The following is a 26,524-nucleotide window of genomic DNA, read 5'->3' on the forward strand; positions in this document are numbered from 1 at the left end:
CCCATTTAAGTCAGTTTTGCTGATATTAATAAAATGCAATAGTTACCTGATTTCCACTCATATGACAGCCCTTTTAATGGGCAATAACAGTCCAGGAACTTAACGACTAAAACACATCTCAACACAAGACCGTTATATTGACTTACCATTATGGAACATGTTCCCAATGGAAACCATGTTCAAAGGATCCCACCCGCGGACTGTGTGTTGAGTCCTGCGTAAACTCAAACTGCACCGCGAGCGGCACACACACAGGTTGCGAGCTGCATGCGGCCCATGGGCCGCGTGTTGAATAGCCCTGACTTAGGATAAAGTTGTTACCTCGAGCCATGCCATGGAGGAACCATCCGTTCCATTGCTGCCTTTCTAATCTTTCAATAGTGCTAACCGGCCCTGTCAAAAATCAAGGCACAAACACAAGAAAGAAATAGGTCCAGACTATTGGTGGCAGGGGCTCGCTCTTTGTACTATTCAAAACCATTCAGTTCGGATACCATGAGATGGCAGAGAGCTATATCGATTAATGCTCCGGACTGTTTGACCCAATAATCAGCTTCCTCTCTCCCCCCCCCCTTTTTTTTTTCAAACTTCAATTTGAATCATTTCATTTTAGCAGATTCAATTTCGATGATCTCAGAGCCAGATACTCCTGGAGCTGCTGAATGAAATCCATGCCAAGTTGAGGCATTGCCATGGGCATCCCCAAGAAAGCCTTCAAGCCTGGGGAAATAAGTCAGATCTGCAGAAAATACACCCCCAAAGTCACGGGCTTTGTGAAAGGCACCCAACACATACATAAGAGAAACGTGGTCGCTGCAGAGAAAGCAACCCTGAGTAATTGCTTACGGCCCAAATAGGGCTCCAGCATCTCTTTATTGCTCTGAGCAAGGTGAGTGTCTCTTGGTAATTAGTTAAAACACAGCCAAGTCCGGATGTCTAAGACAGGTAGAACTCGGCAAGAAAACTCTCCACTAGCTTTCGCACTAACTTCAAGAAGAGCAGGATGGAAAGCCAGGTGTGTTTTGCTAAGCGTGGGCACAAACCAGACTAATAATCTTCCTTTTGATTCCTCCTGCGACGACATGGGTACCACACTGAGGTGACTGTCAGCATTTCCATTGGCATCAGCACTACCAGGTTTGAAATGTTTTACGCAGACATTTTTACACTGCAGTCCTTTGTCAGGGCCTCTCGTCTCCCCACTTTCTTCAGTGGTTTGTTGGGCTGTTTACCTGGACCTATGATAGATGGGCACACAGACAGATGGACACAGCATGCTATTGTGGCCAGGCTGGTCCCAGGATATTAGGGAGACAAGGTGGGCGAGACCATGTCCTTCATTGAGCCAGCTTCTGGTGGTGAGCGAGAAACAAGCTTTCCAGCTTCTGCAAGAGCTCGGTGGGGCTCCGAAGCTGGTCTTTCTCCCCAAGAGAAGTTGGTCCAATGAAAGAAATGAGCTCACCCCTCTTGTGAGACAGAGAGAGAAAGAGAGATTGGAATTCACCCACCTAACATTCGCTACCTGTTTAGAATCGCCCAAGAAGTTGTGCACAAAGTGTAAATACGCTCCGTGGCTATTTCACCATCACTTATTGTAACATTAATTGCTTAACCCTACCAGACCGTGGGTTAGGCCCACCATTTAGGTTCTGTTTAAAGGAACATATAAGAGCCAATATCCACAGAAATATTAAGGATTTAAAAGCCCCACCGATGTCAAATGTAGGGGTGAAACATTCCCTTGGTCTCTCCTGCCCTATCACCTTGCCCCAACGTTCATTGTCGAGGTATCCGAAATAGCTCTCCTGTGTCTACACAAGCTACCCGTTATTTTGAAAAGTGTTTCGAAATAACAGGCGTGCTATTTCGCCTCCCCGGTAAACATCGTTGCATGGGGAACAAGGGGTGGCTCAAAATCGCACTTTGATTTCAAAATTTGGTGCCGCGCCAATGTGCCAAATTTCAAATTGAAATCGAAATGAGATAGGCAATGTGTGCCACACAAATTGCGTATTTTATTTCAAGGTTAGCTGTGGACACACCCTGAGTCTGCTCTGAGCATGGACAAGGGCCCTTGTTGGAGCCAGCTCAAGGCAAAACATCAACAACTTTTAACAGTGGCAGATTTTTTTTATAACCCTCACCCTTTGCATGATCTAGGGGCCCCCAGTGCTGCAGACACGCAGAGGGGGGGGCGGTCATGATCCCAGGACAACCCACCCTGGGGATCAGCAGGTGGACGGGAGGGGGAGGGGCTAAAAGTAAGCCCTTTGAAACAGTGATAGTGACTTTTTACACAAGTGCAACCCCCTCCCCGTCCCCCCAGCTCTCTCATGCCCTGCCCCCTGCCCGCTTCACGCCTGCCCCGACCCAGGGGCTGGGGAGGATCCCGGGCTCTGGGGGCAAATCCCCCTGGGCCGATCAGTGGAGCGGGGATGTAATTGGCCTGTCAGGCAGCTGCAAGGCGCTACCCCCCCCCCCCCCCCGAAATTCTTTCTCTGCCTGGGCCCCGCCTGCTCCGCAGCCATCAAAGCGCAGGCAGCGGGTCGCCGCTGCCCCGGGCCAGGCCCGTCCCGGCTCAAGCCAGGCAGGAGAGCGGGGGGAGGGGGAGCCCCCCAGAGCAGCAAAGCCCGAACCCAGCTGCCCGCAGAGCCACGGGGACTCGGAGCCGCTCCTGCCACCGCGGGCTGCGGGACTCGCTCCTTGCAGAGCCTGGCCGCAGGGAGCCGGGCCGGGCTGGCCAGCGGGGCAAGGCGCTGCGGGGGGGACGGACCAGAGAGCCCCCCCCCCTTTCCCCCGCGGCTGGCCCGGGTGCAGGCGGGCGCTGTATTTCCCACGCCGCGGCGGGGCTCTCGCGGCGGATCCCCCCCAGAGCTGGCTGCACGCACCAGCCGCCTTAGCCCCCGCGCTCCGGATCGGGCCCTGCCAGCCGGGGCCAAGGAAAGCCAAGCGGGGCTGGGGGTGGGGGAGGGGGGAGCACCGCACTGGCCCTGCCCCGCCTGCGGCTCTGATCTCTCCCCTGCTAAGCCAGCTCCCCTGTCCCCTTCCCCCGGGGCTACCTCTCCAGCCGCCCCGCCTGCCAACTTCACCTCGCCGGGAATCCCCCTGCAGACAAAGCGCCCGCCTCGGCTCCGCGCCTGCACCCGTGCGCTCCAGCCCTGGCCCGGCTCTGACCTCCAGCCCGGCGGGAGTGGCCATGCCCCGCTGCGCAGCCCGGGGCCAGGTAGCTTTGCGCAGCCCCCGCGTCCAGCCGCTCCGGATCGGAGGGAACATTGGGAGATCTGGTCTGCAAAGGAGCCTTCCACAGAACCAGTCCCCCCCCCCCCCCCCCAATAAAGGCGAGGAGCTGGGGACAGAGAGGAGCCGGGAGAGGAGAAAACCATCCCTGCATAAGCCCTCTGCCGCCTCTTTTCACATGCAAACTTCCAACAGCCCCCCAGGCCCGGAGCCGGGCCTGCCCCCCCACCGCCCTACAGCTAGCCACTTAAAAAAAAACCCTGGCCACTCCCAGGGGAGGAACGGGCCTGCCCCCTACACACACGCTGCCTTCCCCGCCAAGAACCACTCGCTTTATTGTGTTTTCTCCTTTTAATACGTCGTTATAAATATATTTTGTCAAAATATATGATCATTATTGTCAAAACCCATTTGCACTGTAAAGTCATAAATAAGGTCAAGGTGGAGGTTGAGTTGGGGGGGGGGGAGAGTCTCTGGCAGGAGGCGCAGTTCCAAGGGGGGGCGGTGGAGGGAGGGGGGGTTAGCGGCAGCCGCACCCCTCCACCACCATCTCCTGGTAGTTTTTCAGCACCACCTTGTCATACTCGTCCAGGTAGAGCATGGAGATGGCGCTGAGCTCCGTGGGCACGCAGCAGGCCTTGGGGATGCTGGCGTTGACCGAGTTCACCAGGGTCTGCACGATGGCGTGGTTGGTGGAGTTGAGGTGGTCGGCCAGAGGGAAGGGGCAGTCCCCGTGGCAGTAAAAGGCCTGGTAGCCCGGGGGGGCCACGATCCAGTCGTTCCAGCCCACGTCGCTGAAGTCCACATAGAGGGCGTGGCGGCGGCAGTTTTTTTTGTTCTTGCGGGCCCGCGCGTGGGGCTTGGCGCTGCGCCGGGCCCGGCGGATCAGTGCGTGGCCCTTGCCGTCGTGGCTGAAAGTCACCAGCAGCGGCCTCAGCTGGGCCCACTCCCCCGCCCCTTGAGGTAGCGAGCGGCTCACCCGGACGTGGGGGGCTGGCGGCGCGGGGGGGAGGGAGGCCACTTCCACGGCCAGCCCGTGGTTGGGCTGCTTGTCCTGGGTCCAGCGGAGCACGGCGGGGCTCACGTCGAAGCTCTCCCAGCGGGACACGTTGTGGCGCACCAGCCGCGTGTCCAGCAGCCGCGTGATGGCCGGCCCCCCTGCCGGCGGGGGCTTCATCACCTCGTAGATGTTGATCCGGTGCCAGCCCCGTTCCCACGCGGGGCTGGGCTCCGGGACCTGCTCCCGGTACAGCCGCAGCTCCGCCGAGGTGATCACTTCGTGCTCTGGCACGCTGCTGAGGTTGAAGAGGAAGCGAAAGCGGGGGGGTTCGCCGGGCCCCGGGAGAGTCTCCAAATGTTCTGCAAAGCAGGGAGGGGGAGGGTTAAAACGCGCTGCTTTTCCCCGCCACGCTGCCCGGGCGCTGACCTTCACCTGCCGCTGGCTAGGCACTGCAAGATTTCAGCCTGCTTGTCAATTTCACCGGGCGCCCCCCGACGCGCAAAGGAACAAGGTTCCACGCACCCCCGGCCCCCGCGCCCACACCCCCGGCCCACGCACCCTCGGCTCCCGCGCCCACACCCCCGGCCCACGCACCCCCGGCCCACGCACCCCCGGCCCCCGCGCCCACACCCCCGGCCCACGCACCCCCGGCCCACGCACCCCCGGCCCCCGCGCCCACACCCCCGGCCCACGCACCCCCGGCCCCCGCGCCCACACCCCCGGCCCACGCACCCCCGGCCCCCGCGCCCACACCTCCGGCCCACGCGCACCCCCGGCCCCCGCGCACTCCCGGCCCCCGCGCACCCCGCTCCCCCGCCTACACCCCGGGCCCACGCACACCCGGCTCCCGCGCCCACACCCCGGGCCCACGCACACCCGGCTCCCGCGCCCACACCCCGGGCCCACGCACACCCGGCTCCCGCGCCCACACCCCCGACCCACGCACACCCGGCTCCCGCGCCCACACCCCCGACCCACGCACACCCGGCTACTGCCCAGCACAGCCTCCGGGCCTGGTTCACACGGGCACAGAAACTTCACACACTTCTGGAAGAGCCTCGCCCGCCCTCCCCCGAAGGAGCCTGCTCACGGACCGTGCCCAGCGATTGGGAAACACGGAGCCGTGCCTTGTTGATCCCATTCCGGGGAGAGCGGGGGAGGGGGGAGGTAAATTCCGACCCAGCAGCGATGCTGGTGGATTAAAAACTCCGCTTGATTTTGGAAAAGAAACATCCGCTACGACACATTTGGATCGGATTACAAGGGCCCTCCGGCAGGAGCCTCGCAAACACGCCGCTGCCGGCACTGAAGTCAAGTCCGGGTTGCTCTTTTTGAAATTAAAGTGCAATCTTAATAGTAATGCAGCGCGCCCTTTGAGATTCCAAAGCCCGGGCCGGAGCTCGGTTCCTCCGGAGTGAAGCCGGTGGGCGCTCAGGGCGCAAACTGGAGGGAGCAAAGCAGCCCCGGTGCAAGAACGGGTTCATTTCAAAGTCGAGGCAGGATGCTGGAAAATCCAGCCGCAGGAATATCCCGGCCAGCGGGCTGGGGGAGTCGCCTTCCACCGAGGGCTGGGCACATGCTGCTGCGAATCTGCACTGGGAGTCTCCAATCCGGATCGCTTCCCGGCGCCTCCCTAGCCAGCCCCTTACCCCACCCCACCGCAGCACTCACCTTCATGGTGGAAACTCCTCACGGTGTTGGCCCGGCTGGTCGATCTCTCGGGGTAGCGCAAGCTGAGATCCTGCAAACTTTCCTCCTCCTCCCCGGACTGCAGCCGATAGAGATCCAGCATGTAAGCGGGGATGACGGCTGCTTTGCTGGGCTGGGGCCGCCTGCGGAGCCCGAACATCTGCAGCAAACTGGCCTCGAAACCCCGCAAGAGTTCATGGCTTGGCCCAGAGCGGCGTCCGGATCCGGCTTGACCCTGGAGTTCGGCAACTTTCTTCCTCCCGGTCTCGGGTATCAAACTGGCATGGTTGGTACCGCCGAGCAGGACTTGGCCCAATAGGATGACCATCAGCATTCGGTTACCAGCGATCATGGTGTCTCTGGGGTTTCAACAGGGAAAAAACCCGCAACAACAAACAAGGAGGGTCAAGATTAAAAACAGCCCCCGTCTCCCTCCCCCACCCGCAGCGGCCGCGTCTCGCAGGCAAAGGGCTCGCCAGCTGTAACTGACTAGCTCCCGCTTGTTTGCAGCCCCCACCGCCCTGCCCGGCTCATCTTTTCGGCCCCTGCTATCTTAGCCCGGACCCGAACTGCTTGCAAGAATAAACCGTCCACACTGGGCTCCGATGGAATCTCTCCCCTGCCCTCCTCCCCTATCCTAAAGGCTTGCTAAAGTGCAGCTGATCGGGGGGATCCATCAGCAGGGACCACAGGGGGGGGGGCACTTCCACAAAAGTTACTCTCCCTGCCCCCCCCCCTTTTTTTGGCGCTGTCCCTGTAAAGTGCCGCTACCGCTTGGCCACGGCCTGAACTGGGTTTCGAGACCCGCCAGAGAGGGGGGCACTGGACTTGGAGCTAAGGTCCCTGCAGACACAAGAGACAGAAAGTTGCAAAAAGTTCTGTTCGCACAAGCGCCTGGGAAGAGGGAGAAGTGGGGGGCGGCGGGGGGGTTGCACGTTCGAGTCCGCAGGGGATCAGAGGGGGCGAGGAGGAGGAGAAGGGGCTACTCACTGACAGAAAGCAAGGCATGGAAAAACAGTCCATGATTCTAGCCAGCCAATCTGGAACAAACGGGTGGAAAAGCTGCGGAGCGGCTCCTGCGAGGGACGTTCGAATCCAATGAGGCTCCAAAGCGGACTGGCTCTGTTTTTCTTCCAGCCCAGGCGAGTCACGTGGCCCCAAGTCACTCCTGCACCGCTTGTCCCTCACAGCCCGGGCGCCGCCCACCCGGCTCCAAAAGGGATGTCCCGCCCCGCCGCCCCTGTCAATCTCCTTGCTAGGGGAGAAACTTTCTCTTGCTAAGGGGGCTGGCCGGCCTGATGCTGATAAAATCCCACTGCGGGGGGACAAGTTCAATGGGAGCAGGACTTTAAACTGCAGGCTCCTCTTTGCCTTGCACCCACCTGCAGTGCCTGAGCGATTGCCCTCATCCCCACCCCACTACATCCCCCCCACTGCCCCCAGCTCAGCCCTGCTTGCTGTATCCTTAGCCTAAAGCAGCACTTCTATATGAAAACCAAGTGCCATAGGCCTTCCCCACTGGTAACCCCCCTTGATTTGCCTTTCCCCAGCTGCAACCCCCTGGATGCAAAACACCTAGCGTTGCCAGGTGTCTGGTTTTGAACCGGACAGTCCAGCATTTGAGCTTTCTGTTTGGGAAACAAATAGAGAAAATAGAAATGTTGGGTATTTTCTAAATCAGATGGAATGCAGATTGTGATGTCAGATGGAATGCAGATTGTGATGTCAGATGGAATGCAGATTGTGATGTCATGTCAAATGTGTTGGATATTTTCTAAATCAGATGGAATGCAGATTGTGATGTCATGTCAAGTGTGTCGGGTATTTTCTAAATCAGATGGAATGCAGATTGTGATGTCATGTCAAGTGTGTCGGGTATTTTCTAAATCAGATGGAATGCAGATTGTGATGTCATGTCAAGTGTGTCGGGTATTTTCTAAATCAGATGGAATGCAGATTGTGATGTCATGTCAAGTGTGTCCGGTATTTTTGTTGAAAACATTTGGCAACCCTAAAAACACCCAGGGCACTAGAGGATCTGCCCCATTGCTTTCCATACCCAGCCAGAATCTTGCCAGCACTGAGTCTGGCAGGGGAGGGAGCCAGGGGGAGCTAAACTAAATGCAATGCCAAACTTTAAGGGCTTAACCCATCAATGGGAGTGTTTGTGAACAGGGCAGGGGCCTGCTTTGCTGGTGTGAGAGCTCCCCTCCGAATTAAAGCACAGTCAACTTCATTAGTACCATCAAAGTAAGAGAAGACTCACCAAGCTTTCCCTAGCATTGAGCTTCCAGCCGGAGGGATGGGACACTGGGGAAGTTTTCTCAGCTTCTGGGAGCAAGTAAAATATGAAAAATATGAAATAGCCTTGGGCATCCGCTCCTCCTCCTCTCCCCCCCACTTCCCGTCTTTGCACTTGTGTGTTAAGTTAATTATTACTGCTGAACGCGGGCTTCAGGAAGCTACTTCCAAGAACTGCACCTCGCCACAGCTCAAGGAGGCATGGAGGGATGCTGGGAGCAGGAATCTGTCATCAGGAAGGACCTATTCAAAAATCAAACCCATGACACAGCGCAAAGTCAGAATCAGGGCGGCACCTTTTCCGGACCGAAGCCCTCTGAAGCAGAACCAGGCTCAGCCTTTGGTCCATCAAAGAGTTCCACATCGCCCAGCTAATCCACAGCCAGGCAGAGAGACAACCAGCATCTCCTGCTGACAAGGGTAAGGACTATTTCAATGTGAGATCTCCCCTGGAGGTCCTGAGGGGCTAGAGGTGTCCTGTCCTCCAGCAGGGCTGAGTGAGCCTTCAGTATGAAACGCTGGTATTTTCCAAGGCAGGCAAGGGGGTTTCTTTTCCCATCATCACTCTGTGATGGAAGACAAGCAGGCAAACCCCGCGCTTTCCCAGCATTTGGAAGGCAGGGTCCCTCCGCGGCATGCAAAGGAAAACCCAGAGCCCAGAGAAAACTCTAAGACGTGTGAATAAGGAGATTTCAGATGGGACCTGGGCTGTGAGATCCGGGTTGGACTTGCAGAACTTGTTACCTGCAGGGGAGGGGGAAATGCCCCCTCCCCATCTGAGTCAGCGGAAATATGCGGCTTTCCAGCCCTCAGATCCCCTTTCACAACCAAATCCCAGCAGGGTTTTGCGTATGCGAGCAAACCAAAGTGGATTGGAATCGACTTTCCGGAAGCCACGTCACACAAAGAGGGATTCTCCGCTTCCCCTTTCTTGCTGCACGTGATTCTGGTTCCTCTGTGAAAACGAGGCGGCGTCCTGTGGCACCTTACAGACAACAGAATTATTTGGGCATCCGCCTAAACACTCACGGTTTGGGCCCACAAAAGCTTACGCCCAAATGAATCTGGTAGTCTTTCGGATCCCACAGGGCTCCTCCTTGTTTTTGTGGCTCCAGCTATCGTAGCTACCCCTCTGAGACTCAGTCCCTCTGTCTGTCTGTCTCCCAGAAGCCCCCCTCCCCCCGGGAGAAGCACCTCTCAAATCCCGTGAAACCCCGTTGGGTTTGGCCACGCCGGCAGCATCCTTGGAAACAAAGTGGAACCAGGTTACCTTGTGCTGGCTTGGGGGACATCAGAGAATGCCCTGGGTCTCTGGATCATCCCCAGCAATAGGGGATGGGAGAGGGGACAACACAGATAATTCTACTAGGATGGTACTGGATGTCCCCAGCGACCACTCATAACGCTGCCTTGCAAAGGGAAACTTGGGAGTCATCTCTCCCTGCAGTAGAGAACATGAGAACGGCCATCATGGGTCAGACCAACAGTCCATCCAGCCCAGTACCCTGTCTGCCAACAGTGGCCAATGCCAGAGGGAGGGAACACAATAGGTAATCCTCATGTGATCTTTCCACTGTCACTCACTTCCAGACAAACAGAGGCTAGGGACAGCATTCCTACCCATCCGGGCTAATAGCCACTCATCGACCTAACCGCCATGAATCTTTCTAGCTCTTTTTTGAACCCTGTTAAAGTCCTAGCCTTCACCACATCCTCTGGCAAGGAGTTCCACAGGTTGACGCTGCTCTGCATGAAGAAATACTTCCTTTTGTTTGTTTTAAACCTGCTGCCTATTAATTTCATTTGGTGACCTCTAGTTCTTATACTGTGGGAATAAGTAAATAACTTTTCTTTATTCACTTTTTCCACACCACTTTTTCCACCTCTATCATATCCGTCCCCTTAGTCTCCTCTTTTCTAAGCTAGAGGAGGGGGAGCTTGGCAATGAAAAGCAGCCACCCGGGGATGGTTAGAGATCTGATCTCTCTCCCCCTCCCCACCAGATGGGCAAAGAGACCTGCATACTGGCCTCCTCAGCCCTGCCCCACGGGAGCCCTTGGGTGTGAAAGGCCAGATGCGGCCCTGAGCTCTTACCCAGGTAAGTGTGATCACTGTCTGGTTCTGATGCAGGCTGTGGGAACAAGGGGGGCATGCTCAGTGATCTGGGGTGGGGGGGATACATGCTAATCCCAGCACAGAGGGGTTGCCACAGTCAGCTGCCAGCACCCTCTGTCCTTGTGAAAGGGACTTTGCCTGGGTATTAGCCAGAGCCAGCTTCAGAAGTCAGCATTCACTCTCGCCCTCTTCTCTTCCTTCCCCCCTCCCTCTCTCCCTGGACCAGGCTAACCCACACCAGCCAGCTCACTGGGCTGCTACATTACAAGCCCCGCCCCCTCCGAGGATGTCAGTCACTCCCTCCACAGCCAGGCCAGGCTAGCAGACCACATGCTATGGCAACCCAGCTTGCACAGGCTACCTGCCGCTGATTGGTATACCCTTGATACATTGGAATATGGAGACTATCCCGATCACAGGAGCCACTGCCGTTGATTGCTTGAACTAGTGATGGAGTCCAAACTGTCCCAAGAGTTGGGGACTGGGATCCGGAGCAGAGAGGGGAGTCATTTAGCTCATGACAGACATAGGCCAGCTGCCCCATTCAGATCTGCGTTCCTCACGCTTCCAGGCTGTTCGCATTGGGTCAGACTCATCTGCAGGCGACACACTGCAGTCATCTTGGAGAGGTAGGGAAACCCCCCGAAAGAGATGGTGATGGACAAGGCAGCTTTCAAAAGGTAAATCTACTCTTGCCGCGGTGAGTACAGACGCCACACGTCCAGTGAGCATGAGTATTAACGGCAGTGTAGACAAGTCCCCGAGCGGGAGCCGTGTTAGTATCTGCAAAAACGAGGAGTCCTGTGGTCCTTTAGCTCTGGTCTACACTAGGGAGTTATTTCAAAATAACCCCCCTTATTTTGAAATAATAAGCAGAGCATTCACACTACCAAGACCGTTATTTTGAAATAATGGGCTGGTTATTTCAAAATCTGTACTCCTGATTTCCTCGGGCAATAATGCTTATTTCAAAATAGCATTAGTGTGAACGCTCCACTGCTGCTAGTTCAAAATAATGACTCCCGAGAGTCATTTAAAGTAATTACTCCCCATTGCTTCCTGGGGCTCCAAGTCAAGGTTGCGCATCCACAATAACAGAGCCTGCTTCGGACTAAGTTTGAGGCTCCTCTGTAGCGTGGACACACTATTTTGATTTTGTTATTTTGGGAACTATTGTTTCAAATTTAGTTATTCTGAAATAATTTCTTCATGTAGACTTGTCCCTAGAGACTAAGGGTACTTCTACATAGCAATATTATTTTGAAATAACTTAGTCCATGTCTACACGGCAGGCGGTTATTTCGAAATAATGTCGAAATACTGTGAAGCAGGAGGACTTCTTACTCCGACTCCTGTAACCCTCATTGTACGAGGAGTAAGGGAAGTCAGAGGAAGAGGGCTCTCTTTCGAAATAAGCGCTGTGTAAACGCTCCCAATTTCAAAATGAGCTATTTTGAAATAAGCTACACAATTTATGTAGCTCAATTTGAATAGCTTATTCCGAGTTGAGCCCTGCTGTCTAGACACAGCCGAACAGATTTATTTGGGCATAAGCTTTTGTGTGTAAAAAAACACTTTGTCAGATGTGTAGGCAGTGAGACTTGCTTGGGCAAATAGCATGGCCCGCACACCTGAACCCTGGGCCCTGGTCTACACTAGGGAGTTATTTCAAAATAACCCCCCTATTTCAAAATAATAAACAGAGCATCCACACTACTAAGCCCGTTATTTCAAAATACCAGGCTGGTTATTTCAAAATCTGTGCTCCTGCTTTCCTCGGGGAATAAGCTTTTTACAAAATAGTTATTTTGGGAGTTAATATTTCAAATTTAGTTATTTTGAAATAATTTCCGTGTGTAGACATGCCCTAAGGTTCGTACCTTACACAGCTCTCTACTCACCCGTGCCAGGTTTCCCAAGTCTACACGGCTGTTTTCTGTCCTACTGCCAGAGCCTTTCATTGCAGCATGCGACTGCATCGTAGTGGCGGCACTCCACTGGCAGCCATATGTGTGGACAAAGCATAAGTCTCCCTCAGTGAAGGGCTGTAAGACTTCCATATACAGTACTGAGAGAAAAAGCAGACTGCCCCGCTGCCTCAGAAAAGAAGGAAACACCACCACAAGAACATAAGAATGGCTATATTAGGTCAGACCAACGGTCCATCCAGCCCAGTATCCTGTCTTCCAACAGTGGCCAATACCAGATGCCCCAGAGGGAGGGAAGACACCAGGTAATCCTCATGATTCCTTTCCTGTCACCCACCTCCAAAGAAACAGAGGCTAGGGACCCCATTCCTACCGATCCTGGCTAATAGCCATTCATGGACCTAACCTCCATGAATCTATCTAGCTCTTTTTTGAACCCTGATGAAGTCCTGGCCTTCACTACATCCTCTGGCAAGGAGTTCCACAGGTTGACTGTGTGTGGAGTGAAGAAAAACTTCCTTTTGTTTGTTTGAAACCTGCTGCCTATTAATTCCATTTGGTGACCAATTCCAATCTTTCAGGCATTGTCCCCTAATCAGTGGGGCCAACAGCCACAAGAGAGGGGAGGCTGGCTCTGCGCCCCTGGAAGGGATGGGACCTTGGGTGGAAGAGGAAGGGCAAGGACAGCCAGCCCTCAGCACTGCCCGGACAGCGGCGCACCCCTCCCCCCAGCCCTCAGAGCCATCCAATCACAGAACACTAGAACTAGAAGGGATCTTGAGAGGTCATCAAGTCCAGTTCCCTGCTCTCACGGCAGGACCAAGCATCATGGAGATCATCCTTGACAGATGTCTAGCCAACCTGCTCTTAGATATTTCTAGCGGTGGAGATTCCACATGCAAAGTGTGTGGCCAGGCACTCCAGCAGCTATTTAAAGAGCCCACCACAGCTACATTGGCAGCACAGTTACTCCCCTGCATTATTCTAGCAGAACCTATTTAAAAGAAACATCTGATTAGCAAAGTATTTGATGGCCGAACCCAGCCAAACTGGTCAAACATCACCATAACCGTTTCAAATATGTTGAACGGTGCATTACACGTAACAGGGGGAAACAATCTGAAAAGTCACTACTGTGCGTCTCATGAAAGTCAAATCACTTTTCACTGAAAATGTTCCAGTCTATAAACAAAAGCTATTGGAGTGCCTGTGTAATCCTGCTTTTAAAACACTGGATCTGTAAAAGAAACTGACTCTGAACTGCTGTGGGACAAGCAAACAAGCCTACAATGAATGAATTTTATTCCGCCTGTCCAAATAGCCCACACAGATTTTATATAACCAACACACACACTTCCAAGTTTAGTGAGAACATTTTGTCAATATAAGCAATTTAATCCCTTTATTTGGTACCTCATATCTTTCTGGAGTGAACTAGCCTTTTAAAGGGAAATACAAAGCATTTCACTTACACCACTCAGATAAACCAAGCATCTGTAAAGGGACAGAAATCCAGTAGAAGATGATGTGGTTTAGGTTCTTGTCTCTGAAACTCGAGGAAGTCTGGGGGTGTTTTAGTGGCTTATTGGTTATTAAAAAGAGTTAGTCATAGAGGAAAACTGTGCTGTTTAATTTAGCATGTATTCCCTAAGATGTAAATACATAAGTCCCAAACCACAACAGAAATAACCCTTCATGGAAATAGTGTACCATTGACTGAGGGGACTGAAATATATTCCTACAGAGATTGTATTTCCTTACATCCAGGGAGGCAAACTCATCCCTGATGTACGCCCTCAGAAGGAAATGGCGTTTCACAGGGGGTGAATCTGGCCCCTGGTTCCTAAGGAGCCAAGCGTGATATACAGTCAAACCAAAACAGTGAATGTCAAAATGCAGCTAAAAATAAAAGTATGGAAGGTCAGGAAAGCAAACACTGCTTAATTCAGTGTCACAGCTACCTTGTGTACACTAATGATCCACCAAATCTAAAATAGGAGCGGCTGCAGGTCATACACGTTGCACACAAACTCCACCGGGGCTCAAGTCTCGCCTAGTTGAATGAGGTGCCTATACAAGTCCCCGTCTGGAATTTCAGCCTTAATTGTGGTGGAGATTCTGCAGACAGTCTTTTCCACTTTGACCTCAGTGAACTGCTGTCTGAGGAGCACCTGCCCATGAAGGCACTGTACAGCAAGACGGATGGCCTCGTTTGGAGCCGAGCACGTCCAGGCCGAGATCTCCAGGCCTGCACGCTGTGAACAAGTCCAGGGCGAAAAGAGACGAATTCCCACAAAACTCCCTGCCTCACGGTGCCCAGGGGATGACCAGGGACTGAGTTTCAGAACTACGTTGCCTGCCACCGATGATTTCGTTGCTGCCTGAAGAGGCTGCCGGTTCTTTTCTTTCTTTTTGCAATCTGTAGAATTATCCAAAATCATATATTATAGAACCCTAGAGCTGGAAGAGACCTCAGGATGCCATCAAGTCCAGCCCCTGCCCAAGGCAGGACCAATCCCAACTCAATCAACCCAGCCAGGGCTTTGTCAAGCCGAGACTTAAAAACCTCTAGGGATGGAGATTCCACCACCTCCTTAGGGAACCCATCCCCTATAGGAGATTGGCACCCACTGGCAGCCCTTCCAATCTGCTTCGCCCCCTCCAACACCACCAAGCAGCCCCTCCCAGCTGCCCTCCCAGCATGTCACACTCATGGCGGATCAGCTGTTCAGCAGCTGGGGGGGGGGTAGAGTGGGGCCTGGGGCACGCAGAGGATGGGGTGGCACAGGCAGGAAGAGGTGGGCAGAGCAGGGGCAGGAAGAGACAGGGTGGGGGTGGAGCAGGGCAGGAAGAGGTGGGGCAGTGGTGTAGCGAGGGGGAGCAGAGGGGCAGTTGCCCCCGGGCACCATGCTAGGGGGGCACCAATTTAGTCCCCTTTCCACTCTCCTCGTCTCGCCTGCTCCTCCTCCGCCCGCCGCCACTAGCTGGAGCCTCCTCCCTGCCTCTCTGCCCCCAGCCCAACCCTCCTCCATCTGCGCCAGTGGGTTAGTGCATGCAGGGGCCCAGCTCCAAGCTAAAGTGGGCGGGGGAAGATGTGGTACAAGCTCCCCCCATTCTCGCAGGGTTTGGCTCAGCCGTGTGCCAGGTTCGGGGCCCCGCCACATGACAGCGGTGGAGGGGGGGCGCAAATGTTGCCTTTGCTATGCCTCTGAGGTGGGGTGGGTCTCGGGGGAAGGGATGGAAAGCGGGCGAGGCCTGGGATAGAGCAGGGGGGTAGGGCAGAGGTCCAGGCTGTGGGGCCCACAAAAGATTAATGTGACCCTATAGGTGCTGAGTAGAGAGCACCCCTTTTTTTCCTTTTTGGAGGAGTCGGTGCCTCTGGTTAGAGGATCAGGCGCCCTCAGAGTAGCAGGAGGGAATCTCTCCTGTCTTTTGCTCTTTAACTGGACACGCTTGTCAGTTAAGACAAAGGGAACTGAAAGAACAACTCCCAGGAGCCGGCTGCTTTCTGTCCAAAGTAGCTCCTAATTAGAGACTAGCCTAGACTAAGCAAGAACAAGTGCACATGCTTGAACAGCAACTGGGATATTTTGAACCACTCACGGATTTATTCCGTTTTCTTCAGGACTTGCTAAAGCTGTGACCTGACAAGTTTTGTGGCATGGCACATTGAAAAAGAAACTCAGGCTTTTCCCATTACACACAAGGGGCCTGATTCTGAGCCTACTTTGGTTTCAGAGTCAAATCACTTTTTTGGTATCAGTGGGGTGACTTCTGATTCACCCCAGCACAACGGAGAGCAGAATGGGACCCAAGACTGCTACCTCATTGCAAGCCATTTTTCACAAATATGATGTGATGGATAGGAGGAGTGCTGGCCAGCATCCGGTGACCAAGGGTTAAAGTCAGGTAGCTAGCAAGGGTGTTGGCAGGGGGCCAGAAGAGCCAATGGGGATACAGTGCTGAAATCTGAATTGGATCTAGATACCTGGTCTGTTCTTTCCTTGGGGGATTTCTAAGAAACGGGCTGGAGAGAGCAGATGCACAGTTCAGAATGACCATGCCTATAAGAAATATTGGACACAGGAGTGAGCTGGACCTTGAAGTACAGCTCAGCATGTATGATGAGTAGAGGGGAAAGTGGATCTAGTTGCGATCAGGGTATTTGTCTTTGTTTTGGTTGTTTGGTTTAAACTTCTCTGTGTGAATCCTTCCCTTCCCTTCCCTATTCACTATCTCAGCATTGTTCCCAGAGATTTTTTCTGTTTTAATTTGTTTTATTCCGTGACTCTGTACACCTAGCAACCAAGTAGGCTTTATCAAGTAGATCTTTTGTTTGTTACTAAGAATAATTTTTTGACAAGGGGGTGATTTGATTCTTGTGTCCTGGAAAGTAACAGGGGGCCTGTGTGTGTATTTGCACATGGGGTAGCTGGGTTGCCATGCTGTGGCCCCTGTTCTCCTGGGTGGCTGGGTAGCCAGGCCTTCCATTCGGTGGCCCCAACCCTTCTGAGAGGCCAGCAGACAGTTTTGGGGAGTCAATGCTTTCTCTTGTCTGTGTCACCCATGCCCTGATCAGTGCTACGGGGAGACCAGGCATCAGCCCCATGCAGTTTCATAAGTGAAATTTCACTTTTAAACACACATCCATACTCTATTAATCCCCCTCCCCATCAATCTGCAACTCTGACAGCTAATGAGTAGCTCCAGAAGATGCAGAACACAGTCCTCCTGTTCCGAAATAGTAGCTGGCACTAATAAAGAATGCTATTCTTCTAGCATGCACCACAGAACTGTACGGCGATCTAAGATAAGCACATTCATGTTGGATCCATTGAGTCATGGTCCCCTTTAAGAATACCACAAACTTTTTGGCAGCTTCTTTAAATACCCCTTTTCTGTGCCTCTCACACTGATATGTGGCTTTGTTTGAGATTTGCTTTGACACAGATATGTATCATGCTTTACTTTGCCTTACTGTCTAAGCACTGATGCCAAATTCACCACTTTTTACAGCCAGGGAGCACCATAATAGAATGCTGACCTCAGCCTTCGCCCTTTCATCATGTCTTGAGATCTTCTACCACCAAACGCTTTAGTGGTGATTTCAAACACCAGGGCAAAACTGAAAGCAGCAGAAGTGGGTGGCTCCTGGAAATGCACATCTAGGAATAGCAGTTTGACTTGAGTTTGCGCTGACTGTGTTCACAAACACACACACACACGTGCGCACGCTTGGGTTTGCTTTCCATTAATAGTCCTGAAGAACAGGCTGACTAGCTGAAATGCTTCCCGCCCTCGGGAAACAGTTGCAAAAAGGGAACTTTTGAATTCATTCACAGGAATAGTCATATTGACTCCCAGGTTCCAATGTGGGAACAGAAAGAACCTCCCATAGCCTGTGTCCAACCTAAACTGATCAGTGAGCGTTGTTTAAATCAGCTATGTGCAATGAAATGCTTGGGTAAAGAAGGAGCCGCAGACTGGGAATTACTCACAGAAATTATTCAATGAATAATCTTGAATGAGGGAGACCGCTGAGAAAACCCACAGTCTTCCCACAGACAATTCACAAAAAGATAAAAAAAGAGATGGCATGAATCTCATATATTGTTACAAATTATTCACTTGTTCCTGTAGACAAGTGATATGTGAAGCGGCTAATGCCTCCATTCAAAGCACAGTCAGAACATACACAGTGGCATGCATTAGTCCAGACTAGAAGTCCTCTGTACTTGCAATCATTCTTTCGCTATGTTCTGGGGAGTTAAAAAGCAAGGGGTCCCAGTGAGGTGTTAAAAGTGCGGGGACTTCTAAAGAGAAAGGATGGTCTTGTGGTGAAAGTAATTGGACTAAGCTTGAGGAGATCTAGGTTCATCTCATCCTGGCTTTGTCACGGGCTCCCTGTGAGCTCTTGAATGCGTCACCAAGGAGCTAATTCAGAACAGGTTAAGTACATGCTTGACTATAATCTAAAAACAATCATAGAAAGCTATGAAAGAAAGATGGAGTAGGGTTCAGGGCTGGGCAAACTGTTAGGATGTGGGGCGAGAGGTTCTCATTTCTCATCAAATGGGGAACTCTTGACAGTCTTGAAAAACGAGGTTTTGTAGGCAGATGGGCCGGTTGACCTGTTTCGTGAACATGCACAGCCATCAACATAAATAGCAACCAGCAGGATGCCTGCGACACAACAGCGCCGCGCTGAATGCCCCCAAAGTTAGCTCATCCCACCCACCCCCAGGACGCTAACATGCATCCCTCCAGGACTCACGACACGGCCCTATGTGGCAGCTACTGAGCCATTCCCACGGACACAACCCAGAGTGGGAGCTGGAACAGGGGAAAGTTGCTGATGCTGGGAAGGCAGGGTGGGGTCCGAGAAGGAGGACGGGTGAGGTTGGGGCTTGAGGGGGCTGCAAGAGGGCTGAGGGGGTTGAGCCTGGGGAGGGGCTGAGAAATTGGATCTGAGGAATGTTAGTAGGAGGCAGGGCCGGCTCTAGGTTTTTTGTGGCCCCAAGCACAAAGGGCGCAGAAGATGGGAAGTCCTGTCGCACCTTAGAGACTAACAAAAATATATAGATAGTGCCATGAGCTTTTGTGAGCAAAACCCACTTCCTCAGATGAGGTGATCTTGAAGAAGTGGGGTTTGCCTGTGAAAGCTCATGATACTATATATATATATATGGTGCCACAGGACTACTCAGTTTTTAAAGTTACTGACTAACACTACCCCTCTAAGACTTTTTTTTTTTTTGTTGGAAACTCACTCAGCATGGACATGCACCCTCTGTTCCAGTGAGGTTCCTAACCCGTCACAGTAATGCTTTCAAAATGGTGCTCCTGCTCCTAACAACTCACCAGAGATCACTGTGCTATATATACATGCTATCTGATCCCGTACTTACAGCACAAGAGTACCTGCAAGGTTTGCTACTGCCTCGTCTATCTACACTCCCCAATATTTCTGGTTCACTGCCCTACAGAAACAAGACCACTGCATTTCTGATTTCATAAGACATGAATTTAGATTGATTGTTTTTTAAGAGTGACATGGAGGTTGGACTTGAAGGGCAGAGGGAAATGTTGTGTCTGGGACACATCCTGTAAACTAGGGAAACAAAATCTCCTGCACGAGGAAGACTAGACAGTGCGCGTGTTTGGAAACAAGGATCGTGTGCACAGCCAGAGGCGGATTTCCAAAAGTTTCCAGAAATAGTAATGAGAGCTTTTGATTACTGGATGACAGCCTGAAGGCTCATGAATTGAGGGGAAGTCCAATGTGCTAGCATGCAAATGCAGGCTTCCATGTGAGAGAATACTATGTCCTTGCTGATGCCTTCTCCCAGTGATGGGAGGAGACCGGCATGACATGTACTATACATATGGGCACATCGCAGGAAAACTGGGCTGCCTATTAGGTTGTTTCATTTTTAAACTAGAGCAGCCTTCGTAGAGGACAAGAAAACCAAGAGGGTGACGCTTAGAAGAGGGTGGGAAAGAAGGACGATCTGAGCGGAGAGATATAAAACTTAGAAAGTAAGAGCAGAGGAGAGCGAAAAGGCCACTAAGAAAGGGTGGAGTGGGTAGGGGCTAAGAGGAGGGGTGACCCAGCCAAGACCCAAACCCTGCCAACACTTACACAAGAGCAGTTCCACTGAAGTCAAGTTGAATATGCCGGACAAGGGCCCTGGCTTGGAGGAGCAGCAGGAACACTGAGTAGAAGGAGGGAAACTTGCGAAGAGACAGAAATGGAGACCAAAAGGGAAACTCTCCTGTGCAAAGGGCCAACTCAATGCCTCACACGCTAGAGTCTGTAAAACATGGTTTAATTCACTGGGAAACACTGGCACGGTCTAGCTCTCTGCACAGGTAGGAATTGTATCCCGCGGGACTCAGTCAAAGGGGGCACACTCCTGCCCAGGCACAAAAGGAAATGAACCAAGTCCCTGGCTTTTTGGCATGAAAGGGACCAGCAAAGACGCTGATCCTGCTACTTCAGTGCATATGACAAGAACTGTTGATCCATCTTTGAGGGTTGGATGCTGGCCGTGTTTGAGTCACAGACACGAAGGCACCATGTCTTCCCCCAGGAACTCATTCACCCCCCTCTCCTTCCCTCCAGCCCTGCCCGTCGTGTCTCCTTGAGGAGACATTATTTCCTTCTTCCACGCTCAGCGATGACAAAAACCGTCGCTGCGGAAAGGAGGTTTTGTAGGCAGACGGGCCGGTTGACCTGTTTCGTGAACATGCACAGCCATCGCCATGAATAGCAACCAGCAGGGTGTCTGCAACACAACAGCGCCGCGCTGTATGTCCCCAACGTTAGCTCATCCCACCCGCCCCCAGGACGCTAACATGCATCCCTCCAGGACTCACGACACGGCCCTATGCGGCAGCTACTGAGCCATTCCCACGGATACAGCCCAGAGTGGGAGCTGGAACAGGGGAAAGTTGCTGATGCTGGGAAGGCAGGGTGGGGTCTGAGAAGGAGGATGGGTGAGGTTGGGGCTTGAGGGGGCTGTAAGAGGGCGAATGGAGTGGGTTGAGTCTGGGGGGGGGCTGAGAAATTGGATCTGAGGAATGTTAATAGGAGGCAGGGCCGGCTCTAGGTTTTTTGTGGCCCCAAGCACAACATTTTTTGGCTGCTCCACCTTTTTTTTGTTGGCAGTGACCCAAACCCGGAGCAGGGGCTGCTCCGGCTGCGGCTTAGGCCCCCTGGCGTGGAGGGAGGGGACGTTCTGCTCAGTGTGCTTGGCCTGGGCCACAGGATCTGGCCTGGCACAGCCTGGCACAGCCTGGCACAGGGATAGGAGCTTGGCCTGAGACCAGGACTGGCCCCGAATGACCCAGAAGACCAGGCTGGAGCCTGAACACCTGGGTTCTGTCCCCATCCCTGCTGCCAGCTTGCCTGGGACAAGTCATTTCCCTGCTGCCTCAGTTTCCCCTTCAGGAGCCAGGGAGATGCTGCTGCCCTGCGCGGCCAAGCACTGTGACCGGGTGGGGAGGGGTTGGGGGCTCCTTGACCAACCCCTCCAGATGGATGACCCCCCGCAGGGCCCCGTGCCCCTCCTCCTCCTAGTCTCCCCACAGGGTCCCGCCAGGTCTGTGACGTGGCGTCAGCCAGCCAATCAGCACGCTCAGTGGGGCACATGCAGGTCCCAGCCTCGCAGGAAAGAGACTCGGGCAGCGCCGCCCGTGGAGAGGCAGGGTTATGGGGCACCTGCCTGGGTGCTGGGACCCTCCCCCCGCATGGGGGAGTGTGTGGAAGGGGCTGCTGCTGGCAGGTGGGGGGCAGAACAGGGACAGCACAGTACACACAAGTATGGCCAGAATGCCGCCCCTGGAAATGTGCCGCCCCAAGCACATGCTTGCTTTGCTGGTGCCTAGAGCCGGCCCTGGTAAGAGGGCGGTGGGTGGGTTGAAGCTCCCCCTTCCCCAAGTCATAGAGGAACATTGCTGGCTGTTCCCCTTTGTGAGGGGAAAGCACACGGTTTGCTCCATTTCTCAGTCTGGCTGGAGGGCGCAGGGGGCAAATGAACCTGGACCTGCCCCAGCCAGGGGACGGGCACCTCTCCCCCACCTGTGCAGCAGCCACGGAGAGGCGCTTCTCACCTGGCCCCAAGCTGCTGCGGGGAGAGAGGGCTGGGGAAGGACGCTCTAGGCAGCTCACTGAAACTCCATGGAATCTGCAGGAGGGTGCATGGTGCTGTAGCAGAAAGGAAGTGCTCTATGAGCTGGGCTATTCAGGTGGCCACTCAGAGTGGGAAAGGAACCCAAACAGGTCTGCGGAAGGTCACACCATGACCCCGGGTGAACCCAGATACTCTGAGTTCCAGTTCATTGCCTTAGCCACAAAACCATCCTTCCTCTTACTGGTCAAACAAAAGTGATCAGCGATAATAAGCATAAAAGGGGTATTGATTCCAATGAGCAAACGTATCATTTAAACTCAACTTGCAGCTACTTCATTTTTGGGCCACAACACCCCTTTCATCTGTCAGAAAAAACCGAGATGGAAATAAAAAATAGAAAAGCTATTTGCTAACCTGAATAGCCCCCTTTTCATTATAATCTTTCTTTTTAAAAAACACGGCAGGCCCTATGGCCTCGTTCCTTACAAGAAATCAGTGGGAGTCAGCATCTATATCTCTTGGGAGCTGAGCCTACAGCGTTCCTTTTCCTTTCTGAAAATGATCATGCTTATTTCTACATTTTCTTTTAATAAGTTCCTGCAAAGACTTATGTACATGCTTAGCTAACATACTGAGTAGCCCTATTGATATTACATACTGTGCATAAAGTTATGCTTTGCTCAAATCAGGTGTAAGTAGCTAAGTTATATTTGTCATAGCCAGTTGCTTTGCAATGCCTTGAGCTTCACTGCCTACCGAAAGGTGAGCAGACATCACAAAACCAATTCAATAGCCTTGATTCTCAGGAAATGCAGTTTTGTTACCGTTCATTCCTCCATGTGCTACCAGTAGGCTTGGCAGAAATCAAGTTTTATTTTTTACAATTTTGACAGATACAATTAAAGTTGTAAAGCTTTTTTTTCTACGTTTATGAATTTAAATTTTCCCAGTTGTGGGGAAATATGAGAGTGAGGGGGAGGGGGGTCAGACAATAATTATTTAATGACAGTGGAAGCTGAAATTCAAAGAACTAAAGCGTTATAAACACACTGTATTAAAAAATTCACACTGTGAACATCTGAAGAAGTGGGTTTTTTGCCCATGAAAGCTCATGATACTATATATATTTTTGTTAGTCTCTAAGGGTATGTCTACACTACCCCGCTAGTTCGAACTAGCGGGGTAATGTAGGCATACCGCAATTGCAAATGAAGCCCGGGATTTGAATTTCCCGGGCTTCATTTGCATAAGCGGGGCGCCGCCATTTTTAAATCCCCGCTCGTTCGAACCCCGTGCCGCGCGGCTACACGCAGCACGAACTAGGTAGTTCGGACTAGGCTTCCTAGTTCGAACTACCGTTACTCCTCGTGGAATGAGGAGTAATGGTAGTTTGAACTAGGAAGCCTAGTTCGAACTACCTAGTTCGTGCCGCGTGTAGCCGCGCGGCACGGGGTTCGAACGAGCGGGGATTTAAAAATGGCGGCACCCAGCTTATGCAAATGAAGCCCGGGAAATTCAAGTCCCGGGCTTCATTTGCAATTGCGGTATGCCTACATTACCCTCCTATTTCGAAATAGGAGGGTAGTGTAGACATACCCTAAGGTGCCAGAGGACTACTCTTGTTTTTTTAAAGTTGTATTTATATGTCAAAACATACAGAGTAAATAAATGTACATCAAACTCCATGTGCAGTATTTTTCTTACTTTGCTTATCTATATACTTCAATTCTCATCAATGGATATATTTTCTATTATACAGCGGAATTGACATTTATCAATTGAAAATACTATTCCTTCCAAGCCTAGCTATTAGGTATGCTCCAATTCATTTTATGCTGCACAACTCCTATGATGCTCACTCTCCTAATGGTGCAGGATCTGGTCCTACGAAAGAGGAGTAGGTTTCCTTTGCAAAACGCACGGCGCTTATTTGCAATTTAGCTTATTTGATTTGCCTAAGGCCTAATCGGAATTTATCTAATCGGAATGGACCTGCCTATTTTCTTCTATTCCTTGTTCTCTTGATATCCAAAGATTTGTCTGAATTGAGAATGTCTAAAGCCTCAGGCATGATCCTGGGTGTTCTCAAGCTTTAAATGCCACTGCTTCAAGAGTTAAAGATCTAGATGGCTGCACTAAGAGGATGATAAACTAATCACTCACTCGCTGCTGGTGATCCGGGTGTCATTTACTGAAACGTGGAATGCATTTAACAATGTAAAGAAACGCGGTGCAGTGCAAAAGGCGAAGATGATTGTTAGATTGTCAAGGTTTATTATGGAGAAAGCCTTCAAGTCTAAAATTATCTGGGTTTGAGCAACCAAAGTGTTTTTTCTCTCTGCTCTTTCAAGAAGTTAACATTTTTCTTCATAGCTATTTCAAGCCAGTGGGATTATTTTATGTGAATAGGGTCTGCAGATTCCACTCAGGAAAAAGCACCAAAGGAAAAAAAGAAAGGAGAAGATACATGCTTTATAGACAAAAAACATCTCTTCTGGGCGAGCAGTTAGAAGTGAGTCCTACTAGAGAATCACAATGAAATTAGATAACAATAAAATAATAGCAAGGATATTTAGCGCTTATCGGTTGGTTTACAACTTCAAAGTGCTGTAAAATGACATGAGAACTCACTGATGGAAAACGTCGAAGTCTCCAATGACTTTCCAGCATTCTATAGACATTCCATTCTTGCCATTTGATTGTGATGCCGGAATCTAGTTTGATGTTGAGAGAAGAAAGCGCTTTGAGTGATTTTTGACTGTGACGTCTGAGCAGCTAGTGAAAAGAGAGACCCAGTTCTTACATCTTTTCTTCACATTTGAGAATTTGGAAAATAAAGGATGTGATAAAGCAGGGTGAAAAGGAACATAAAATCTCTAGAATTTAGATGATTAAAACATCCTATGACTTGTGTGCTAACTGCTGAGATGCACTGCTTCAAAAAGCATTGGGAAGTGGGCAGGTCATTGGTATCACGGCTATGCTTTGTACTATGATAGCATCTAGATGGCCTAACAGATGGAAGCCACATTGTTCTGGGTGCAAAATTTACACAGAGTCAGTGACTGTCCCTGCCTCACAACGCTAAATCTAAAAGCCCATCTAAAGAGACAAGACAGACGTCAGAGAAAGGAATGATCATCCCCATTTTTTGATAGTGAACTAGGGCACGGAGAGATGAACAGAGTCGAATATCCTGACTCCTGCAGACTAACATCTTACACTGTAAGCAGTAATAAATTATAGCACTTTTCACCAATAGATCTCAAAGCACTTTATAAAGAACGGTCTCATTATCCCCATTTTACAGATGAAGAAACTGAGGCACAGAGCGACAACATAGTTCCTGTGAGGTCAATGGGACCACTTGGGGTATCTGGGACTCTTCAACATGAGTAAGAGGAAGGTTGAGAATCAGGCTTTATGGGACCCAAGGGCCCTATCAGGCAAACACTTCCCTCTCAAATAGGTGATATTTGCGGAAGGAATTTCTTCTGTTTTGCCCGCCCCATCACACCTCAGAAAGGAAACCTGCTCAGGAGTCACTCTTTCTCTTAGCAAAGTCAATGGCAAAAACTCCTTTTAAGTTTAATGGGACCAAGAAAAATTAAGGACACAGTAACAAAAACTAGGGAATGTCATAAGAACACCCACCTCTCATTAGATATGAGTCACTGTCGCAGAATAGTTATTCTCTATACTTATGTGCATATATTCCAAGACACAGAAACATGCCATTCTTGCCTTTTGCAATAGTCAATAGAAATCTTTACCAGCAACATCTGGATACACGAGCAGGAACCTCCAGAAGAAGACTCTAGATATAGAAGTTCACTATCTGCTTTTAAGTCTGCTCCAAATCCCATTGACATCAATGGCCGTGTCTTTCCATTCACTGGATTCTGAATTAGGCCATAAAGTCTGTAGCTGTGCTGGTGCTAGGGATGTAAAAACGCCGTAAAATAGTTAGCTGGATAAACGTTTTGTAGTTAACTGGTTAAACATTTTGTAGTTAACTGGTTAAACATTTAGTTAACTGGTGCAGGCTGCTCCTGCCAGCCACGCTGTGGGGAGGGTCCAGCTAGCTGGGTCAATTAACTGGTTATCTTGCAAGCAGGCTGATAAGCCGCCTGCTTACCAGGTAACGGGTTAACTGGCTAATCTCTTACATTCCTAATTGATGCCTCTGTTCATACTTCATCCTTTATTGGTTTTTAACTGTACTACAACACAGTAGCCATCCCTGAATCCGCTATAAAAGCATAGCCACAGCAGTGGAAGCTATCAACATATATCCATATGAAGGGCAGAACAGATATCCCTTCAGTTAAAATACTGCACTGGTTCCCACGACTTTGCTCAAAGAAAATGTTGGCTGCATTCCTTTAGAATCTGGCTCTTAAGAATTTAGTGAACCTTTGCACTGTGGATCACATGGCAACGTCTGAGAAAGGGCTTCCCTTCTGTTCAGTCGTTTGTGCCAAGTGGCTATCATTTTCTGCACCACATCTGTTTCATTTCATTCCTCTGCTGATGAGCTATAGAAAGCTTCTCCGTAATCGTCACCACAGAGAAAGCCTCACGTGGAACAAACAGGATCCTTAGATTTGATGGGTCAA

The 26,524-nt window shown here is 51.4% G+C and overlaps 1 protein-coding gene and 1 long non-coding RNA gene across 2 annotated transcripts in view; both read right to left on the reverse strand.

The window, feature by feature from the left end:
- Positions 1–3,569: 3,569 nt before the first annotated feature.
- Positions 3,570–7,076, reverse strand: BMP4 (bone morphogenetic protein 4). The gene is made up of 3 exons (XM_075926224.1): positions 6,917–7,076; positions 5,909–6,285; positions 3,570–4,596 (listed from the first exon to the last, which is right to left on the reverse strand). The coding sequence occupies exons 2-3, from the start codon at positions 6,276–6,278 to the stop codon at positions 3,758–3,760; spliced, it is 1,209 nt and encodes a 402-aa protein (XP_075782339.1). The 5' UTR covers positions 6,279–6,285; positions 6,917–7,076; the 3' UTR covers positions 3,570–3,757.
- Positions 7,077–7,633: 557 nt separating this feature from the next.
- LOC142829051 (uncharacterized) overlaps positions 7,634–26,524 on the reverse strand; it is a 36,817-nt gene continuing 17,926 nt past the window's right edge. The window contains exon 3 of the long non-coding RNA XR_012903249.1: positions 7,634–8,257. This is a non-coding gene — a long non-coding RNA (uncharacterized LOC142829051). The remainder of the gene's footprint in view (positions 8,258–26,524) is intronic.

This window comes from Pelodiscus sinensis, chromosome 4, assembly GCF_049634645.1.
Source record: "Pelodiscus sinensis isolate JC-2024 chromosome 4, ASM4963464v1, whole genome shotgun sequence".
Lineage (NCBI taxonomy): Eukaryota > Metazoa > Chordata > Testudines > Trionychidae > Pelodiscus > Pelodiscus sinensis.

Excerpts from the sequence above, each read along its gene's own strand:
- BMP4 (XM_075926224.1), bottom strand. The coding sequence starts at position 6,278 with ATGATCGCTGGTAACCGAATGCTGATGGTCATCCTATTGGGCCAAGTC. Across the intron at positions 4,597-5,908 it reads GAGGAGTTTCCACCATGAAG|AACATTTGGAGACTCTCCCG; the intron begins GTGAGTGCTGCG and ends CCTGCTTTGCAG.